This window comes from Euleptes europaea, chromosome 1, assembly GCF_029931775.1.
Source record: "Euleptes europaea isolate rEulEur1 chromosome 1, rEulEur1.hap1, whole genome shotgun sequence".
NCBI classification, from domain to species: Eukaryota; Metazoa; Chordata; class Lepidosauria; order Squamata; family Sphaerodactylidae; genus Euleptes; species Euleptes europaea.
This window is the reverse complement of record NC_079312.1, coordinates 169,411,878-169,434,370: the sequence shown is the minus strand read 5'-3', so window position 1 is coordinate 169,434,370 and position 22,493 is coordinate 169,411,878. Positions and strand designations below refer to the sequence as shown.

The 22,493-nt window shown below is 45.9% G+C and overlaps 1 protein-coding gene across 1 annotated transcript in view; it reads left to right on the top strand.

The window, feature by feature from the left end:
- Positions 1-22,493, top strand: part of LRP1 (LDL receptor related protein 1) — a 400,693-nt gene that overhangs the window by 103,282 nt on the left and 274,918 nt on the right. The window contains exon 3 of the mRNA XM_056867046.1: positions 6,201-6,323. Coding sequence (XP_056723024.1) covers positions 6,201-6,323 — 123 coding nt within the window. The remainder of the gene's footprint in view (positions 1-6,200; positions 6,324-22,493) is intronic.

Genomic DNA, 22,493 nt, shown 5'->3' with positions numbered 1-22,493 from the left:
GAGTTGTGAAGATATGTTATCTAAAATTAAAAGGTTCCATACCTTCTCATACCACTGCCCAGGAGAAGGCATCTTCACCAGAGATTTTCTTCAGAGGTAATTTAAAAAATGAAGAAACATACACTTCTAATCCAAGCATTAATCCGATAAAGCATAGCACACATGCGTAACTATTGATAATAAAATTTACAAAAATTGGTTGGTTGCACCTAAATGTCAAACATGCATGATAGTTTGCATATTTTTAAAAACCCGTTAATTGTACGTTAGTGTTAACATAAAATAGTATAGCTAATTTGTTTAGAACAAAATATTTGAAGTCACAATAGGATCCTGAATGTTCAAGTTTCTTCCGATTAATTGCAACTAATCTGCATTCGTAGATTGCCCATGCTCTGGTGGAAGCTGGTAAATATTTGTGTGTGCAAAGAATATAAAGTTTATTGCTTATGCCCTAGTGTCAACAATGGAAATGAATAATGTAACTACTGATGGGTTAAAGTCTAAATTTATTATATAGCTGCGGTCAAATGTAGATAGAACCAAGGAAGCTGACAGGGGTTGCCAGCAGCTGTCAACATTTGTTTAAGAAGAGAGAGATTCCCTGAAAGACTCCATAACTAACAGTGCAATGAATGGGCTTAGAGGAAAGTAACTCTTTTTAGGATTGCACTACATTAATGTGTGTGACTGTAAGTCCCAGGCTGGGGCCAGGATCATCTGTATATGTGCCATGTCAGAGTGCCATACTGGGGTTATGTAAACCCTCCTAGTGCCATTGTGGGGTTATGTAGACCCTCCCAAAGATAGTAGCTTAGATTGCAAGTGACATGAACAGAGTCATGCTAGAGGAAAGCAGCTTCCTTGCCCCCCTCCCACTACAGCCTTCTGTGCCCCCCATCATTGGTTAGAAAGTTGGGCTAGGGTATGGGAGATCCAAGTTCAAATCCCCCCTCTGCCATGGAAGCTCACTGGGTGATCTTGACCCAGTCACTCACTCTCAGCATGGTGTAGTGGTTAAGAGCGGTGGTGTGGAGCGGTGGGCTCTGATCTGGAGAGCCGGGTTTATTCCCCACTCCTCCACATGAGTGGCGGAGGCTAATCTGGTGAACTGGATTTCTTTCCCCACTCCTCCACATAAAGCCAGCTAGGTCACCTTGGACTAGTCACAGTCTCCCAGTCCCACCTCCCTCACAGGGTGCCTGTTGTGGGGAGGGGAAGGGAAGGTGATTGTAAGCCGGTTTGATTCTCCCTTAAGTGGTAGAGAAAGTTGGCATATAAAAACCAACTCTTTTTGTTCTTCCCGTTGACCTGGAAACAATATTGGGCGAAAACGCATGGTCGCTTTAGCCTCCTTTATTCCCTGTTTCAGCCAGGATTCAACCAGGATCAAACGCATGCGTTTCACTGAATGTGCATTCGATCCTGGCTGAAACAGGGAATAAAAGAGGCTAAAGCGACCGTGCGTTTTCTCCCAGAAAACAGGGCATGCCGGCGACAGGAGATCTTTTTTCTTCTTCTAGAATCGCTGCCTGCTTTTTGTTTTTATTTTTAGCAAGTTGGTGCTTGAACTTCCTGACCGTTAAAGAGGTCAGGCCTTGAAGATGTCAAGCCGTGCAGCTGTACCCTTTCCCGGTGATCTGAACCGGACTTTATATAAAGCATGAAGGGCCCTTTCTTTCCCTTCCCGAAGTTGGGAACTCTTCTAACTCTGCATAGAGGATGTTTTTGGCTGACACATCTGCTTTTACATACTTTAAAAAAAAGCAGCATCAACAAAAGCCTTGATTCATCATGGAGAGTCTTCGTATACATGCCACCTTCTCTCATGATCTATGTTGACATCTTGGGCACTTTGACACATTCATGCATTCCTAAGATGTTTTATGCTTTTTACTAATGTACTACTGGGAGCCCTGCATCCTTTTCTCTTCTTGCAAAGCGGACACGTTTGGTTGCATTGATCCCAGGTGTCTAAGGAAGCTGAACGGGGTTTGCCACAAAATATTGTTTGACCAAAGCTAGAGAAATCAGTTCAGATACCCAAAATCCAGTCTGAAACTTTTAAGAACACAAGTTACCTTTTGTTTAGGCAACACCTCCATGCAGAACTGAATAAATATTTCAAAATCCTTAGGCAGTAGCAGCAGATTTCTTGGCCCCAAACAGCCAAGTGCATGGGATTTTTCCCCCCAGCAATGAGAAATACTCCAGGCTTCCTATCCAAACACTGGCTATTGTTTTGCTGTTTTACAAGTAGCCTAAGGGTTGGTCTGATTTATTATGCCCTTTGTTCCTGGCGTAACTACCCAAGAAGCACCCACTTGTGGCCTTAGGAGCTGCCTGGCTGAGAGTAGAGGATGAAAACACTTTACGCAGACAAACAATAAATATGTCAAGGGCTTCAATCTGATAGCCTGAGGCGGAGGGTCTAGGATGTGTACAAGAGTACCACTTTGAAAGCAGTGTAGGCAGTTCTGTTTTACAGGCAGATTGGCCGGTTGCTGTATTGTTATAAACCTACTCTTCTCCCCTCCACCCACCCATTTAACTCCCGGAACAATTTTAAAATTGCTTTAAAAATTCTACATTTTTTTTATAAGAAGAGTTGGTTTTTATATGCCGACTTTCTCTACCACTTAAGGAGGAATCAAACCTGGACAAGCACTTGTCAGGGATGCTCTAGGCCAAAGCTTCTTAAACATATGGGGTTGCATAACTGAATATGGGGGTAGAGAAGAATTTGGCAGCAGTAAAAGGTTTCTGAACCTATTTTATATACCTATATACCCGGGGTCGTGGAAACATTACTCTGGTGAAAAGGGGGCACGAGTGGAAAATGTTTAAGAAGCCCTGCTCTAGGCTGATCCTGCATTAAGCAGAGGGTTGGACTAGATGGCCTGTATGACCCCTTCCGACTGTATGATTCTGTGAAACCAGAGTCCAACCTCCTTCCCTTCCTCTCCCCACAAAAGACACCCTGTGAGGTAGGTGAGGCTGAAAGAGCTCGAAGAGAACTGTGACCAGCCCAAGGTCACCCAGCTGGCTTCATGTGGAGGAGTGGGGAAGTCAACTTGGTTCTCCAGATTAGAGTCCACCTCTCTTGTGGAGGAATGGGGAATCAAACCCATTGGATTAGAGTCCACCACTCCTAACGACCACTCTTAACTACTATTCATTCATTCATTCATTCATTCATTCATTCATTCATTCATTCATTCATTCATTCATACATTCATACATTCATTCATTTATCCAGGAGAGTTTTATGCTACCTCTCCACAGTCCTGCTTGAACCAGCTTTGAAATAGTGGTTAAGAGCGGTGATTTGGAGCGGTGGACTCTGATCTGGAGAATCAGGTTTGATTCCCTACTCCTCCACATGAGTGGCTGAGGCTAATCTGGTGAACTGGATTTGTTTCCCCACTCCTATGCATGAAGCCAGTTGGGTGACCTTGGGCTAGTCACAGCTCTCCGAACTCTCTCAGCCCCACTTCCCTCACAGGGTGTCTGTTGTGGGGAGGGGAAGGGAAGGTGATTGTAAGCGGGGTTGAGTCTTCCTTAAGTGGTAGAAAAAGTCAGCATATAAAAACCAACTCTTCTTCTTTTCAAGAGATGAGGCAGAGGGACGGGTGATGTTGCTCTTGGCTGGTCCCCATGGCACTGTTCAGCGGGAAGCCATGCTTCGTCAGATTTGAGGTCTTGGAGGATGCAGTTGTTGCGACAGGCTCCGAAAATCCAGGGCAAGGCTTGAGTTTCTCCGAAGCACTTTGACCGGCTCCTATGGATGAGATTAATTGGGTGTGTGTGTGTGTGTAGAGGACCAGAAGGCTTCTTGAACGGAGAAGGCAGGCCACAGGGGAGAGGAATGCCTTTTGTGTCGAAGCATCAGGTCCCGGGGGTCAGCTGGTTAGGGACGGTTTAACACGAATATCCAGTTATAATAGCAGATAAGCTAGAGCTTTTGCCTGTGTTGTAACTCTCCCGAGCTGATCCTCCGCAGGCACCATTTCAAATCTCCAGACTCCTTGGGTTATCCACTTACGAGTTGTTTGCGGAGGGATTTCTCGGCGCTGCCATTCACCGGTTGCCTTGGGTGTCCTATCCAGCCCGCAGCATGATTGAGCCGAAGCGTTTGAAAGCCGTAGGGCTCGGCCCCTCTCCCCCCTCCCCCAACTCTAAGTCCTTGTAATTTGAAAGTAAATCCCGCTGTATTTAATTGGGACTTGCTTCTAAGTCTAATGCATTTACGATGAAGCTGTACATTGCTTTAATCCAGGTGGCCAGGTCCCTGTCCCCTAGGCCTGGTTAGGAAAAGGGCTCAGAAATAGGGTTGCCAGGTCCCTCTTTGCAACCGGCGGGAGGTTTTTTTGGGTGGAGCCTGGGGACGGGAGGGATTTCAATGCCATAGAGTCCAATTGCCAAAGCGGCCATTTTCTCCAGGTGAACTGATCTCTGTCGGCTGGAGATCAGTTGTAAGAGCAGGAGATCTCCAGCTAGTACCTGGTGGTTGGCAACCCTACTCAGAAACGATGTTTTGACGGCAGCTTCATAGGCAAATGACCCTGGTGGTCCCTTCCAACTCTATGATTCTATGAGACTGATGGCACTTTGGCCATCTTCTGGGCATGAAGTATGGGTTGCTGGGGGTGTGTAGCGGGGAGGTAGTTGTGAATTTCCTGCATTGTGCAGGGGGTTGGACTAGATGACCCTGGTGGTCCCCTTCCAACTCTATGATTCTATTCTATTCAAATTACCCGCTAGCTTCCTTCCTGTGCTCTAGTATTCCAGATCATACTTCCCAGGAATGTGATCCCTGCCGAGCAAAAGCCCTCCCCGTCCCTTCCTGAATCCATTTGGGCCTTTCCAGATTTCCAGTTTTATTGCTCTTTTGTAGCTCTATTCCTCCGTGCAGTAGTAATGGCATTGAACTTCTGGCTCTGTCGCTATTTATTTTGCACGTTGTGCGATTGGACAAAGCTCCAAGGCATTGAAGATGGGCAGCAATTAGCAGATAGCAGCTGCATCATGTAGAATGTCCTCTTTGAAGAATAGACCCTCACTGCCGGAGACGTGTTGTGAATTAATTAATGCCTCTCTTACCAAGCACTGTTGCCATTGTCCTAGAAGACTTAAACAGTTTTATTTTTTTTTAAAAAAACCTTTAACGCTATTTATTAGCAGCATTTATAGATAACATTAACAACAATAACAGTAATAATGCATTATAAAGAACACGAATAAAACAATTACTTAACAAGGAAGGAAGGACTAATAATAACAATAACCAGTGGTGTTCCAAAATCTGCAGACTTGGATTACTGAGCGTTTATGTAACCGCATAAGAGCCAGCGTGGCGTAGTGGTTAAGAGCAGTGGTTTCGAGCGGTGGACTCTAATCTGGAGAACTGGGTTTGATTCCCCTCTCCTCCACATGAGCGGCAGACGCTAACCTGGTGAACCTGCTTGGTTTCCCCACTCCTCCACATGAAGCCAGCTGGGTGACCTTGGGCCAGTCACACTCTCTCAGCCCCACCTACCTCAGAGGGTGTTTGTTGTGGGGAGAGGAAGGGGAAGGAGATTGTAAACTGGTTTGATTCTTAATAGGTAGAGAATATCGGCATGTAAAAACCAACTCTTCTCCTCCTCCTCCTCCTCCTTGTTCTTCTTCTGCAATCTGACGCTAAAACAGGAGTTTAAAAATTGGCTTGATTCAATTCCTAAGAGGAAACAACCGTGGCCACCAGTGTAAGGGGGTTGGACATGATGCTGTCATTGGTCTGTTCCCAGCTTACCAATTAATCTGCTGAAATGCATGGTTCCTTGCCCAAGGCAGGCATGTTACATCTTCACGGTTTAAAGCAATCCCACTTTGTTCTTATTTTGGGGTTTTTTTTAGCTTGCTTGTTTGCATATAAATTAAAAAAATTGCCATGGGCTTCTAAGGGATAAATTATTTGAGTTAAATGGTCTTTAAAATCTGTTTTGCGCTCTGGTTATTGACTGCATTGCTATAATTAATACATTGGGTTTTAATCCTACACTTTCTTAAAGTGTAGTGAATATGAATGAGCCTGGTGCCATAGACAGAGACAGTTTGCTTTCTAAGTAGCCGGCTTAAAAATTATATTTAATGGCATATCTTGTGGAAGAAATTAATCTTGGGTTGTTGTTTTTTCTCTCTCCCCTTTTCCAATCTAGCACCGAAGACATGTAGCCCGAAACAGTTTGCATGCAAAGATCAAATCACATGCATATCCAAGGGCTGGAGATGTGATGGAGAGAAGGATTGTCCGGATGGCTCAGATGAATCACCCGATATATGTATGTATATATTTTCCTCCCCTGGTTATTATTTTGGTACATCATCTTCTGTTAGTTCTATAAACTGATATACTTTTTTTTACATTCCATGACTTGACATCCTTCTCACAGCTTTGGGATGTTAAAAGAGGGTACCTTGGAGATAATGAAAGCATTATCTTGTGTTCCAAGTAAGAGGGAGTGGGTGGAGCATTTTAAAGATTTATTTAATACGATTAGCCAGTTTGGTGTAATGGTTAAGAGCGGTGGTTTGGAGCGGTGGACTCTGATCTGGAGAACCAGGTTTGTTTCCCCACTCCTCCACATGAAGCCAGCTGGATGACCTTGCGCTAGTCACAGCTCTCTCAGCCCCACCTACCTCACAGAGTGTCTGTTGTGGGGAAGGGAAGGGAAGGTGATTGTAAGCCAGTTTGATTCTTCCTTAAGTGGTAGAGAAAGTCGGCATATAAAAAACCAATTCTTCTTCTTAAATTGAATCTTTTGCTAAAAATGGAAAATCTGAATTGTCTCAATGTGTGGAAATCGATCTAGTGATGTATGGAGCAGAGCACAATAAGCTAAAGCCTATCTTGCTTTTGATATTTATCATACATTGTCTAATTAAAAAATGAACTAGAAATTAAAAAAGAAAGCACTGTCCAGTTCTGGGAAATGCCACTCATATTCAGAGAGCCAGTGTGGTGGAGTGGTTAGAATGTCAGACTAGGATTGGGAGACCCGGGCTCAAATCCCCACTCGGTTGTGGAAGCTTACTGGGTGACCTTGGACTATTCGCACGCTGTCAGCCTGACCTACCTTACAGGGTTATTGTTGAGGTAAAATGGAGGAGAGGAGAATGATGTCTGCCACTTCGGGTCCCACTGGGGAGAATTGTGGGGTATAAATTCAGTCAATTAATCCATGCTCCATGGAAAACTTTGACTTTGAGGAACTTCCCAGCATGTTTAGTTGGGTCTTTCTCAACTCAATTATGTCAACGAAGGCTAAGTCACCTCCAGAGCTGGCTCCTTCTTCTCTTATTCTGTATCCCCTCTGGTGGCTTAGCCTCTGAAAAGGAACTTCTAGGAGCATGTAATAAACAACAGCTCCAAAACAACACTCTATATGTGGGAAAAAATAGCAGATAAAGCTTCTAGCTTAAAAGTGGCATGCTAGCTTTCTCAATGCAGGTTTTGAACTGGGAGAGTATTTAAACATGCACTTCTGTATGTGTGTGTGTTTGAGTTGACTCTTTTCTTTTTGTGCTGGGAGTGTGTGTAAGGGGATATGTCCCTTTACCCCTTCTAGATTATTAGTTTATGTCAGAATACACCAGTGGTTCCCAAACTTTTCGGGGCACTGCCCCCTTGGTTCCACAAACTCAACTCCAGCTCCCCCTACCCTATCCAACAACACAGTTGAAGGGGCCCATGTCTAGCGCCCCCAGGTCACCCAGGCGCCATCAAACCCGCCGCACACCCTGCCGAGCTTGGCCAGCACAACTTGTGGCAGCACACCCCCTTCTTCCCTCCCTCCCCCCCTGGATGCTTCCCTCTCCTCCACCCCCGGGAGCCAACGTGGTGTAGTGGTTAAGAGCGGTGGTTTGGAGTGGTGGGCTCTGATCTGGAGAACCCGGCTTGATTCCCCCACTCCTCCACATGAGCGGCGGAGGCTAATCTGATGAACTGGATTTGTTTCCCCACTCCTCCACACGAAGCCAGCTTGGGCAAGTCACAGCTCTGCTAGAGCTCTTTCAGCCCCACCTCCCTCACAGGGTGTCTGTTGTGGGGAGGGGAAGGGAAGGTGATTGTAAGCTGGTTTGGGTCTCCCTTAAGTGGTAGAGAAAGTCGGCATATAAAAACCAACTCTTCTTCTTCTTCTTCCTCCTCCTCCTCCTCATTAGGAAGTGGAGCCAAACTGACCCATCCCCTATCAGCGAGGAAGATCCTCCCTGATGTCAGATCTGCCTACTGACCAGAGGTGGTAGCTTTTCCCTCATGCTCTTGGCTTATGGCCTGGGAAATTTCTTCAGGCCTAGGTGGCTAAGAGCTATCTTCCCTCGATGGAGAGTACATAGCCATCGAAGCCAAAGCATCTTGGCACCCACTTCTGAGCCTCGGGTACAGCTTTCAGCCTGGATATGTTTTTCCCATAGAGGAAATAAACGGGAATGCAAAGTGAAGGTACTGGCAGCAAGCCAGCGTGCGCAAGACTAGCAATTGAGATGAGACATAAATATGTGGTTCACACGAATGAGCTCGTTTTAAAGACCTTTAAAAATAAACCGTCATTGTCATAACACAAAAACAGCGTTGCCCATGCAGGAATAGTCTTGAGCTCTTCCCGAAGCTGCTCCTTACAAACTGCACCTCTCCACATCTCCGGAATCGGAGGAGGGAATTCTGAGAGTCACCAGAGCAGTAATAATGCACACTGCGAAGAAGCGGAAAGTGGACTTTTCCCTAAAGCGTTTTATTTCCTGGTTTAAATAAAACAGGGCTCCTCGGTAGAAGAACAAAGATCACATTTGCGTAATGTTTTCATTAATCAAGCAAGTGACAGAAATGACTTGTGAACAATCAGAATGCTTCGCATAAAGTAATGCACAATCTGTTGCCAATAAACTAATGTTTAAATGCAAAGGTGGCTGTTAAAAATAAGTGTATTCATGATTTAGTCATCAATCTCACACCTACACAGATCAGCTTTACACAAAGCATAGATGGGGCTATCAGCATTCGTATTGCTTTTAGTGCCCTGTCGGTTGACTTTTCTTCTCGCCTGTCATCTTGTCTTTTAGCATGAATCTTGATATTTCCCAGAAGATGACAGAAATGTTTTTATACGGATATCAGCTGCTTCTAAAAAGGAATTAATTCCAGCCCCAGCCCACTTACTCCTGAAGGTTGCTATTATAGTGAATAGGGTAGCCTCAAGATCAGGAGGCTGTAGATGGAGTGTGTCGTTGCGTGACACTGAAGAAATGTATAATATAAGCAGCAAAATGAAGGCCTTTTATGTGTGGCTGTTTCCCTCGCAGTCACCCCTCTGACGACTTTGTTTTGATCATGCATGCCGTTTCTCTCCATCAGAGGTTGCCTCACTCTCCCCCTGCGTTTCCCCGCATTTTGCCCGGGTTTTCAGGGACCTGTTTTACCTCGAATTTGAAAATGCAGGCAAAACGGGGGGAAACGCAGGGGGAGAGCGAGACGACCTCTATCCATCGGAAACAGCATGCATAATCGAAACAAAGACCCAAACTCGTCAGAGGGGTGACGGCGAAGGAAACTGCCGTGCATAAAAGACTGAAGAGTCAAGGTGATTGCTGAGCACTGAAATTCAGGGTTTCTCTGAATGCCACATTTGTAGCCAGGGAACTCAGAAGAGCTGGTTCCTCTTTAGTACTTCAACTTCTCTTGAAGGCGGAGTCTTTACTTGCTATGTAAGGCTATGCATATGTCTTTTCAGAAGATGATATGGTAGACCTGTCCTCCTCGTTTAATTCCAGGACAACAGGCAGGAAAGGGGTAACTCTTCTGCATCAGGAAGTGGAACCAGACTGACCCCCCCCCCCGTCCAGCGAGGAAGATCCTCCCAGATGTCAGATCTGCCTACTGACCAGATGTTATAGCTTTCCCTTCATACTCTAGGCCAGAGTTTCCCAAGCTTTTTGAGTCATGGAGGACTTTTCAGGAGAGCAATTTGTCACAGAGCACTAATTTTCACCTAGCACCTATATACTAAACCGAATGACAGTAGTATATTTCTTTCCAATCTCTTCATGGAGATGTTTCGTGGAGCAGCCGGTGCTCCATGGAGCACAGTTTGGGAACCTCTGCTCTAGTCTTATGGCCTGGGAAATTTCTTCAGGCCTAGGGGGCCAAGAGCTATCTTCCCTTGATGGATTAGGTAAGGCAGGTTAGAGCAGGCCTTCGTTTCCAGACCTAGTGAGATCCTTGGAGTTGGGGTGGGTATTTTTTGACCTGGACCAAGGAATTGGATGCCACCTCACCTCTCAGGGAGACCCCCACTCCTTAGATTGGACATTTCCCGCTCATTCAAGTCTCCCAAAGTGCCAGTTTCCACCGCCCCTTTCTTTCCATGACCCCTCTTTTCCCTCCCTCAAGTCGGTGAGCTCCAGCAGTCCCTACTTGGACTCTCTTGCCTTTGCCAGGGTTGTAGGCTACTGATCTTCATTGTGGTCGACTCTTCTGCAAGCTTTCTGCACAAGCTCACCTCATGAAGTCACTGGGCAGGGTTGATTCCAAGCTGCTCCTGCTGAATTATTCTGGAAATGGGGTTGGTGGGCTGTCCGGATGTCAGGCAGGCTTGAGACTTAGCTGTTTTTTTCCCTCTGTGCCTGCTAGCCTTTCTGTACTCCCTCCTTGGGGCACTGCCTTATGGCGTCGCAAGCCCTAGCAGTAGTGCTGCTTGTGTCTCTCTAGGAATTTCTTCTCGTGGGCCAGCGTGATGGTCAGACGCTGTCTTTGGCTCAAGCAGTGGACAGTTAGGGCACTTTCACACATGCCGAATAATGCACTTTCAATCCACTTTCAGTGCACTTTGAAGCTGGATTTTACTGTGTGGACTGGCGAAATCCACTTGCAAACGATCGTTGAAGTGTACTGAAAGTGGATTGAAAGTGCATTATTTGGCATGTGTGAAAGTGCCCTTTAGTCTCAGAGGGTGAGCGTATACCCTTATGTGGATGACCTAGTTGGGCCATTAGTCAGCCTAATCTACTTCTGGAGCTGTTGAAAGGATAAAATGGAGGAGAGGAGAACAATATTGTTAAGTAACTTTGGTTCTCATTGGGAAGAAACGTGTTCTGTACTTAATGGAGTGGATCCGATCATGGTTGTTTTGAATAATTATGGTAGTAACCTTTAATTGGTAGATTAATCCACCTAAGGGAGACCCAGGTTCAAATCCACACTTAATTAAGCTCACTGGGTGACCCTGGACCGGTCGCTGTCTCTCTCAGCCTACCTTACACCAAAGGTTTATGAGGATATAATCATCCTTCTGAACCATGTAGGCTGCCCTGAGCTCCTTGGAAAAAGAACTGAATCGCAGTGTTATATGTGGTCTTTCCTTTTAATAATTCATAGTAGTCAAAGTCAAATTTATTGTATAAGGCCATAGGCCATTAGAATCTAAAGCAATGTTAACAACAGATCTAAAACAACACCAAATTAACGTACAGAATATCTTTAAAAGGAATACAAAAGTTAAAAAATTGAAGAACGCCCATTATGCTCTTTCCAGTTATTCCACCTTTTTTGATTGGCTTCGCCCTGATTTTCTTGGCCGCCGGGCCGTACAGTGCCATTTTTTGAGAAATATAAGGATCTCGATCTGATAACAAATAAATTACTCAGTCAGCATCAGAAGATAATTGTAATACAGAAAGAATATTTGCCAAAAACCTGTTCCGGGGCTCAGTGTACAAAGGACAGGCCAGGACAATGGGGGAGATCTTCTACTGAACCACCACGGAAGCAGATGAGTTGAGCCAGGGTTTTATTACTGATATGCACATTCGTTTATGCTTAATCACGTATTCAGTTAAAAGGCAAATGTTCAATCAATGAAGCATGTTTCCGTGGGTGGATGCCTTATCGTCGAACAGAGATGCCTATTTAGTTAAAAGTGGCTGGTGCGATCTATCGAGGAAGTGTGTTGTGTCAATATAGAGAACTACTTCTGTTGCAGTTGCTGAACCAGCAATTTCCTTCTCTCTCTTCCCTCGCCTTGGGCCAGCCTGGTCTAGCCCCCCTCCCCCAATTATTCAATTCCTGGAAGCAGGTTTTATTTCTGGCACAATGATAGAATGCTGCCTTTACAGTTTTTGTAATGCTTTACTTAGTAAAAAAAGGCCAGCCTTTAAAATCTATGAAAATTAAAGGAAGGAGTATAGAACTTCATTGAGCAAGAGGCTGCTATAGCTACTACTGACTTACATCATTCCAGGATAAAGGCATATTCTTTATCCCCCTGCATCCCTCCATCCTAAATTTGATTCGTGAGAATTGACATTGCGGGCAAGAACCATTGATTCGATAGCTCAGCTAGCAGAGCGGAGGCCTGTAGGAGTGTTTGTTTCTGGTAATCCTAGGTCACTGGTTCGATTCCAGCTCGAAGGAGACAAGGTTTTGGGGATGGGCTGTGGCTCAGTGGTAGAGCATCTGCTTGGCATGCCTTAGAAGGCCCCAGGTTCAGTCCCTGGCATCTCCAGTTAAAGGGACTAGGCAAGAAGGTGTTGTGAAAGACCTCAGCCTGAGACCCTGGAGAGCTGCTGCCAGTCTGAGAAGACAATACTGACTTTGATGGACCAAGGGTCTGATTCTGTATAAGGTGTAGAACCAGCGTGGTATAGTGGTTAAGAGCGGTGGTTTGGAGCGGTGGACTCTGATCTGGAGAACCGGGTTTGATTCCCCACTCCTCCACATGAGCGAGGGGGGCCTAATCTGGTGGATATGTTTCCCCACTCCTACACACAAAGCCAGCTGGGTGACCTTGGGCAGGTTACAGCTCTCTTAGAGCTCTCTCAGTCCCACCCTACCTCGTAGGGTGTCTGTTGGGAAGGAAGGTGATTGTAAGCCGGTTTGAGTCTCCCTTAAGTGGTAGAGGAAGTCAGCATATAAAAACCAACTTCTTCTTCCTCCTCTTCATGTGACACTCGGGGCTTTGGGACGCTCTCTTCCTGCGTCCTTGCCTCAGTTGACCTGAGGGGATTCTGCTGACTCTTAGCACAGCTCTTCGTGTTGGGTACGAAAAGATCACTTCATCTCCCAGCGCCATTGGTTCAACTATGAAGGCATCCTCCAAGCTTACGAAACAGAGCGAAGCCAGAAAATTAAGAGCAGAACAACTTAATTTACAGCTGCCGCAGCTTGGCACCGAAACCGCTCTTTACGTTGTCAAAGCATTGTGGAAACACGAGTTAATTCTTTTTTAGTTCCCCGAAGGGCAAATAAAAGAAGTCTTGGGTTCCTCCTCCTCCTCTTCTCCACCCTGAAAGTGAAAAACATAGAGACTTCACAAATTGCTGCTGTTGTTAATATGGCTGCTTAATTGTGCCACACTCTTATCTAAGCGCTTTACCACTGTAACCTCACCATCAGTTTACAATAGCCAGCAGAGAATTCGAAACCAGATTGGAAGTCGCGTTGCCAGGTATCCTGTGGCTCTGGGAAGAATGTGCTGTGGCTGTTTTTAGGCACAGGTATCCCTGAAGAAATGAGAACAAAGACCCCTTTCACATAAGTGGATGCCCTAGAGCAATTGATTCTCGATGAAGGGAGAAGATTCTTCTTCCGGGATGCTTGCCAGGTTTCTTCAGGGCAGCATTTCAGAGTGGGCGATCATTGAGAGATACCTGTCGGAGGCCAGGAATTAAGTGTTTTTTGTGGGTGCGTGCCTCTGATAATCTGCGGTTTGGGAGAATGAGAGGTTTGTATTGGAGCAGATAGCAACCGGTCCACATTTTCTTCTGAATTTGAGAATAGGAAGAGCCGGTCATAAACGTGGCGGTGTTTTCAATTATTTTCAATTATTTCCCTGGTTGTCTTTCTGCGTTTCTGTGGACGATTGACTGAGGACTCACAAAAGCTTGCAGAAGCTACATCTGTGATTAGAAAAGCTGCATCTTAGACCTTGCTCTAGTCATGGAAATAGCCGCTGCATTCTTTCAGACATTATATTATTAATGCAAGTTGACCCTTGCAAGGGTTCTTTTGCTGCCGTAACCTCTGTACCCATCAGAGGAGCATGCCTGTTATATTGGGTACAGTGGAACACAGGCAGGATGGTGCTGCTGCAGTCGTCTTGCTTGTGGGCTTCCTAGAGGCACCTGGTTGGCCACTGTGTGAACTGACTGCTGGACTTGATGGGCCTTGGTCTGATCCAGTAGGGCCTTTCTTATGTTCTTATGGAAAGGTTCTGGCAAAACTAGAACTCTTTTGGTGTTTATGTTCAGTGGACATAGAAGCTGCTGTGGAATAGGCACCTTGTCAAGGGAAACAGTGTGGTGTAGTGGGTAAGAGCAGTGGTTTGGAGCAGTGGACTCTGATCTGGAGAACCGGGTTTGATGCCCCACTCCTACACACGAAGCCAGCTGGGTGACCTTGGGCCAGTCACAGCTCTGATAGAGCTCTCTCAGCCCCATCTACCTCACAGGGTGTCTGTTGTGGGGAGGGGAAGGGAAGGTGATCGTTAGCTGGTTTGAGTCTCCCTTAAGTGGTAGAGAAAGTCGGCATATAAAAACCAAGCCTCCTCCTCCTCCTCCTCTTCCTCCTCCTCCTCCTCCTCCTCCTCCTCCTCCTCCTCCTCCTCCTCCTCCTTCTTATAGTAGATTCCAAGAGGTTTTGTGTACACTGTGCTCTGCTTCCTCATCCTTCCAAAAAATTTGATGGAAAGGCAAAATAGTACTTAATGTTTGTGTATGAAGGGTTTCAGGGATTCCTTACAGTTAATTAGCCAAACAGCATCATAATTCAAAGCAGCAAATAGCCAGTATAAGAAAGCATATTAACATAACTGAAAGTATACAGCAGGGGCCCCCAACTTGATGCCCGTGGATGCCATGGTACCCACTGACGCCTTTCCTGGTGCCCACCAAGAGCCTTCTCGCAGGATATGTTATTAGATCTTGGGAAAACTGAAACTTTCTCCAAAATTAAAAAGCGCATTAAAGAGCTTGATTATAACAGCACTACTTTTCGTGCTCGCCGCATTTGTTCATCTCAGTTTTTCAGAATACCGCCACCACGCGGGTTGCCCGCTTATACTTATTATTTGGCAACACCTTGTCTTTCTGGAGCCTTCTGTTTAGCTAGACTGACTGCTAACCCCTCTATGGTCATGCAGGGCAAATCTTTAGACAGCTTCATGTGTTCATTCTGTGGCTGTGATTTGAATCGAGGTCCCATGCGCCTTCTGATCATTTGGCCCTTATACCTCAATGAAACATGTGGCTCGTAGCATGGAATCTAAATGCCCCTTTATAGTTTTTATCCCGTGGAAGAGACCTTTGCAGGATTTGGTCTTTGCACAAGTCCTCCTGCCCTGGATAATAATGAGCCCATCGTTACTCCCTCATGCTGGGACTGCTGTGGATTCACTACGGATTCCAGCTGCCTTCTCCCCTTGCCAGAAAGATAAGGAGGTGTCAGGTCCGGTTCCATTGTGGCGTGAGAAATGGCCAGCTAACAATCCCCAAAGATAAAGAGCTTCCCAGCTCCTCGCTGGTGCCGACAAGGAAGATTTGTCTCAGACAGGATTGGGAGATAAATGACTCGGGGAGGTGGGGGTCAGGAGAGGGGGGGTGTCAATGTTAATCTCCTTGCATGTTTTTATGGCCGATAGAACCAAGCTGGCAGAGAGTGGCGCCAGGGAATCCCCCGTAATACTCCATGCCCAGAGCCCACTGCTGGGATTGGCTTAATAAAACTTCCTCTGAATTGCAGTTTCAGGTTAGGGTTGCCAGGTCCCTCTTCGCCACCAGCGGGAGGTTTTTGGGGCAGAGCCTGAGGAGGGCGGGGTTTGGGCAGGGGAGGGACTTCAATGCCATAGAGTCCAATTTGCCAAAGTGGCCCTTTTCTCCAGGGGAACTGATCTCTATCAGCTGGAGATCAGTTGTAATAGCGGGAGATCTCCAGCTGGTACCTGGAAGTTAAACTAAAGGAATTCACCAATGCTGTACAGTATTGCTGAAACATAAACACCGGCTCTTGTAGGTTATCCGGGCTGTGTGACCGTGGTCTTGGTATTTTCTTTCCTGACGTTTCGCCAGCAGCTGTGGCAGGCATCTTCAGAGGAGTAACACTGAAGGACAGGGTCTCTCAGTGTCAAGTGTGTAGGAAGAGTAATATATATTCAGAAAGGGGTTGGGTTTGAGCTGAGTCATTGTCCTGCAAAAAGTATCAAAGGTAATGTGCTAATCATTGTCCTGTAAGTATCAAGATAATGTGCTAATGAGGGTGTGGTATGTTAATATGGAACCATTGTATCCTGAAGTGATCTGTTAATGTGTGAAATCCAAAGCTAATCTGCATGGCTATTGTTGACTGTAGTCTTTGTTAGTCTGGAGGTTTTCAGGACAGGAAGCCAAGCCTTACTCATTCTTAAACTCTCTTCTTTTCTGTTAAAGTTGTGCTGATGTTTATGAATTTTAATGGCTTCTCTGTGCAATCTGACAAAATAGTTGGTAGAATTGTCCAGTCTTTCAGTATCTTGGAATAAGACCCTGTGTCCTGTTTGGGTCAGACCATGTTCAACCACTGCTGATTTCTCAGGTTGGCCAAGTCTGCAGTATCTTCCATGTTCTTTTATCGTTGTTTGTATGCTGCGTTTTGTGGTCCCAATGAAAACTTGTCCACAACTGCACGGTATACGATATATTCCTGCAGAGGTGAGGGGGTCTCTTTTGTCTTTTGCTGATCGTAGCATCTGTTGTATTTTCTTGGTGGGTTTAAACACTGTGTGTAGGTTATGTTTTTTCAAAAGTTTCTCCATCCTATCAGTGACTCCTTTAATAAATGGCAAGAATACCTTTCCTATGGGAGACTGTTTTTCCTGAGTTTTCTGATTTTTGTTTGGTTTAATGGCCCTTCTGATTTCATTTCTGGAATAGCCGCTTGCTAGCAGTGGGTGATTTAGATGATTAGTTTCTTCCTTGAGAAACTGTGGTTCACAGATCCGTCTTGCACGGTCCATTAATGTTTTGATTATTCCTCTTTTCTGTCGGGGGTGGTGGTTGGCGTTTTTGTGTAAGTAGCGATCTGTGTGAGTTGGTTTCCAGTAGACCTTGTGACCTAACTGGAAGTTTGTTTTACGGATGACAAGGGTATCAAGAAATGGGAGTTTACCCTCAATTTCCTTTTCCATGGTAAACTGAATGTTTGGATGGATATTATTAAGATAGTTTAGAAAGTCCATTAATTTTTCTTCACCGTGGCTCCAAATAGTAAATGTATCATCTACGAACCTGAACCAGACTGTAGGTTTGTAAGGTGCCGATTCTAATGCTGTCTTTTCAAAATATTCCATGTAAAAGTTTGCTATTACTGGACTGAGTGGACTTCCCATAGCTACTCCATCAATCTGTTCATAAAATTCTTTATCCCATAGGAAATAACTTGTCAAACAATGGTGAAATAAGGCTTGTTATATCTTCTGGAAAAATCTGGTTAATCAATGAGATTGTGTCTTTTACTGGAACCTTGGTAAAGAGGGATACAACATCAAAACTGACTAATATATCCTGTAGATTGAGTCTCAACGGACTGATTTTGTTGATGGACTCTGACCATGAAAGCCTTCGACAATATTATAAACACCGGCACTCAAGCTCAATATTATCACACTAAAAAAAAAAAAACCACACTTAGGAAATACTTTATCTTACTAGAGTGAAACATGTGAAACATACAAAAACCATACTATACTATATACAACAATATAACATAGACAACACATAACCAGTCCATCGGACTCCATTGACCCAGGGTTTATTCTCAATGGAGTCCGATGGACTGGTTATGAATTGATTTTGAAACATTCTACCGTGTGGACTTTCCTTGTACAATTCATGTGTTGTCTATGTTATATCGTTGTATATAGTATAGTACGGTTTTTGTATGTTTCAGATGTTTCACTCTAGTAAGATAAAGTATAAGTATTTCCCAAGTGTTTTGTTGAGTGTGATAATATTGAGCCCGGGTGCTGGTATTTATGTTATAGTACCTGGAGGTTGGCAACCCTATTTCAGGTGGGTAGCCACGTTGGTCTGCAGTAGAAGCGCTAGATTCAAGTCCCGTAGCACCTTACAGACCAAAGAGATTTCCAGGGTATAAGTGTTCAAGAGTTGAAGCTCCCTTTTCTGACAAAGAGAGTATTAACTCTCGAAAGCTGATACCTTGGATATGTTGTTGATCTACGGTACTTTTTTGTGTGTGCTGTCTTATGGTGACCCTGTAAGGTTTCCAGGGCAAGAGACATTGGGAGGTGGTTTGCCATTCCCTGCCTCCATGTCATGGCCTTGGTATTCCTTGGAGATTGCCAATCTGACCCTGCTTAGCTTCTGAGAGGTTAGCCTTCATGGGGCTCAAATCTAGCTCTTGTGTGCTTGCCGACTTCACTTAAATTCAGATACTAATACAGAATAAAAAGAAGAGGAAGAAAAAGAGAAAGAAGAGTTGGTTTTTATACGCCGACTTTCTCTACCACTTAAGGGAGACTCAAACCAGCTTACAATCACTTCCCCTCCTTACAATTCCCTTCCCCTCCCCACAACAGACACCCTGGGAGGTGGGCTGAGAGAATGTGACTAGCCCAAGGTCACCCAGCTGGCTTCGTGTGTAGGAGCGGGGAAACCAACCCTGTTCACCAGATTAGCCTCCGCCGCTCATGTGGAGGAGTGGGGAATCAAACCCGGCTCTCCAGATTAGACTCCACCGCTCCAAACCACCGCTCTTAACCACTACACCACGCTGGCTCCCTGAACAGGGGCTGCTTCCACATGGATGCTTTGCTTCATCTTTTCTCCTGCACTAGTTTTTTTTTTCCACCAGAGCATCTGCACGATATTATCATGCTACTGTCTGTCTCCCAGGTTTTCCCCCTAAGGCTTTTCTGGAAAGCGAACCTTGACTATGACTTTTCTTGAAAGGAACAAAAGTCATGGTCAGTGTGGGCTTTGCAAAAAAGCCATAGTCAGCGTGGGCTTTCTCACTGAATGGATGGGAAGGTGTGGATTTATGACCCCCCACACACACACATTAGGAACATTTTCCTTCAGTATCCCCTTGCACTTGCCTTTTCCCTATCCTCACACCACCAACAGGCCTTTCCCCAAGCCCTTTCTTTCAAATTGGTAGACTAGTTGCTATATCGCTGCAGCATTCTAACACAATAGCTATATGTGAGTGTGTAAAGGGTTGTCACATCGCAGCTGACTTACGGCAACCCCAGCCATGGATTTCTAGGGCGAGTGGTCAAGCAGAGGTGGTTTGCCATCGCTTTCCTTTGCAGAGTATTCCTTGGAGGTTTCCCTTCCAAGTACTGACCCTGCTTAGCTTCCGAGTAGGGTTGCCAGGCCCCTCTTCGCAACCGGTGGGAGGTTTTTGGGGCGGGCCTGAGGAGGGCAGGGTTTGGGGAGGAGAGGGACTTCAATGCCATAGAGTCCAATGGCCAAAGCGGCCATTTTCTCCAGGGGAACTGATCTCTGTCGGCTGGAGATCAGTTGTAATAGCGGCAGATCTCCTTCTAGTACCTGGAGGTGTACAACCCTACTTCCGAGATCTGACAAGATCGGGCTATACCATGCTGTTTTCCCTCCCATAGCTACATACTACTACTGATAAAAAAAGACAGCCAGCAGAAAACTTTTTGGCAGGGTTGAGCGAGGAACGGTAGGCACGACGGGGTACCGAGGAAAGCACCGCGAATTTCCCTCTTATGGACCCTCGGTTACACAGCAGGGGATTGTTGCCATGTGGATGCAGTCTGAGTTGTGGGTTTATTTATTCAGAGAACCTGCTGGAGGTGGCTTGCAAAGTATCACATATATTCCTAATCTTCCCTGTGAATTTTCTAGCCCAGAGTAGCTGATGTGAGATCCCAAACTAATATAACCATGGTTGATGCAGACAGCTGTGGACATTTAGACAGAATAGCCAAGTAAACACTGTCTAAATGAGTGAAAGTCAGATAGAGTCTCCCTTTCCTAGGTTTGTTTCCCTCTTCGGTAGTGAAGTGTGCTGGGAACATATTGGGATCTTTGTTCTGGCAGGCTGGCAATGGGAACTGGTTGGCCAGTTCCCTGTTAAGGGGAGACATGATAGAGGTCTATAGAATTATGCATGGTGTGGAGAGGGTGGACAGGGGGAAGCTTTTCTCCCTCATAAGACCAGAACGTGGGGTCATCTGCTGAAGCTGGAGGGTGAGAGATTCAAAGCTGGAAAAAGGAAGTCTTTCTTCACACAACGCATAGTTCAATTGTGGAACTCTCTGCCCTAGGATGTGGTGATGGCTGCCAACTTGGAAGGCTTTAAGAAGGGAGTGGACATGTTCATGGAGGAGATGGGTATTCATGGCTGCTAGTTAAAATGGATACTAGTCATGATGCATACCTATTCTCTCTAGGATCAGAGGAGCATGCTTATTATATTAGGTGCTGTGGAACACAGGCAGGACAAGGCTGCTGCAGTCGTCTTGTTTGTGGACTTCCTGGAGGCCCCTGGTTGGCCACTGTGTGAACAGACTGCTGGACTTGATGGGCTTTGGTCTGATGTAGCACGGCCTTTCTTACGTTCTTAACTGTTGCTGGCGAGGAGCTGTACCAGTTATGTCTACGTGAGCAGGACATAGCACCGTGTGTGTGTGTGTGTGTGTGTGTGTGTGTGGGCATTGGAATGATTTTTTGGAATTGGAATGAGGGCATTGGTTGATTTTTAGGGAGCTTGCATGGCAGATGGCTTAAGAATGCCAGATGGATATTGGATGGGGTTACTTAGATGTAGGGTGGTGCACACTTATTCCTTTTCTGTGGGCCAAAGATGGTTTGCTAGTGAGAAGCCACACATTGTTAGAGGCCAAGGTCATGCATAGCTCTAAAAGGAACTCTTCAGCGTTTCAGGAAGAAGCTCTGTTTAACAGGATGCCTTTTTAAAATAAACGTATTATTTTAAAATATTTTCTTGCATGCACATAGCTCACCTTCAGTAATGCTAGGGTTGCCATAGAGTCCAGTGGCCAAAGCAGCCATTTTCTCCAGGGGTACCGATCTCTGTCGGCTGGAGATCAGTTGTAATAGGAGGAGATCTCCAGCTACTACCTGGAGGTTGGCAACCCTAAGTAACGCAGTGAAGCGCAGTGGTGGCAGCTGCTGCTGAAGTAACTTCTAACTGCACAGCCGATAAGATTTCCAGTGGCCAGTCAGAAGCCCTGCTGGGCAAAAGCCCCGCCCACTTTCCAAAACACTTGGCAGGTGCCAGGAATGGTGCTGGCGGGTGCAATGGGGCCCATGGACGCCATGTTGGGGACCCCTGGTCTAGAGACTCCCACATTCCCTTGCCTCTCTGCAGCTAGAGGTCTAAATCCGGGCTGATTCACATGTTATAGTCCTCATGTTCACCATGTATCCAGTTGATCAATGTAGTGCTGGAGTTCCTTGCTTGGAACTTAATTTTCAGGCATGTATAGCTCTGATATGGGTTGAGACTTGGCATGCAGAGAGAGAGAGAGCTTAAGCCTTTCCTCCCACACCATTTTCCTGCCCCAAAATGGCCCCGGGGAGCTGCTGTTTGTGCTGTTGGAGAAATCTATGGGTAACGATGGGCTACGTGCAAGTTTCACCAATTGGGCAAATAGCTTAGTTATTTCAGGTCAGGGAAATGGCATGGGTGGGAAAGGCATAAGTCCCCGCTCCCTGTGCACTGTGGTCCCAATCCGAATCAGGCCCGCACATACCTGGGACCTGAGGTCCCAGCACAGAACTCCCAAAGAATGAGAGAACCTGGGATGGTCACGTGCCGACACGAGAACTATGTAATGTGTGAATCGTCCCATCTGCCCGCTCCATGATCACACACGTGAAGCTGCCTTATACTGAATCAGACCCTTGGTCCATCGACTTCAGTATTGTCTACTCAGACCGGCAGCAGCTCTCCAGGGTCTCCGGCAGAGATCTTTCACATCACCTACTTGCCTAGTCCCTTTAACTGGAGATGCCGGGGATTGAATCTGGGGCCTTCTGCATGCCAAGCAGATGCTCTACCACCGAGCTACACCCCCTCCCTATGAGTATGAGTAAAGGGAGTAAGCCTTCCCCCTGCCCTGTGCCCTTATCCTGAAGAATCCCTGGGGAGTTGCTCCTTGTGCCACCCCCGGCTCTCCTGATGTAACGAAACAATTTTATAAAGGAACTAAAAAACAAGATGTGTTAAGATGGCAATCCAACCACACTTGATTGTACGGCTGATGAAGCACAATGGTTAAGAGTATTATTTTGCCAGTTGTAAGCCCTCGCTTTAAGGCCTGGCAATGGTGCTCGCCAAAGCTAGACTCCTGGCCCTGCCTTGGCACTACCTGCCTACCTTAGTGCCCCCCCCCCGCTGCCACCCCCAGGTTCTCATGTTGGAGGCAAGGGTGGTTCAGTAGTCACTCACGTCCTACTTTTCTTCCTCT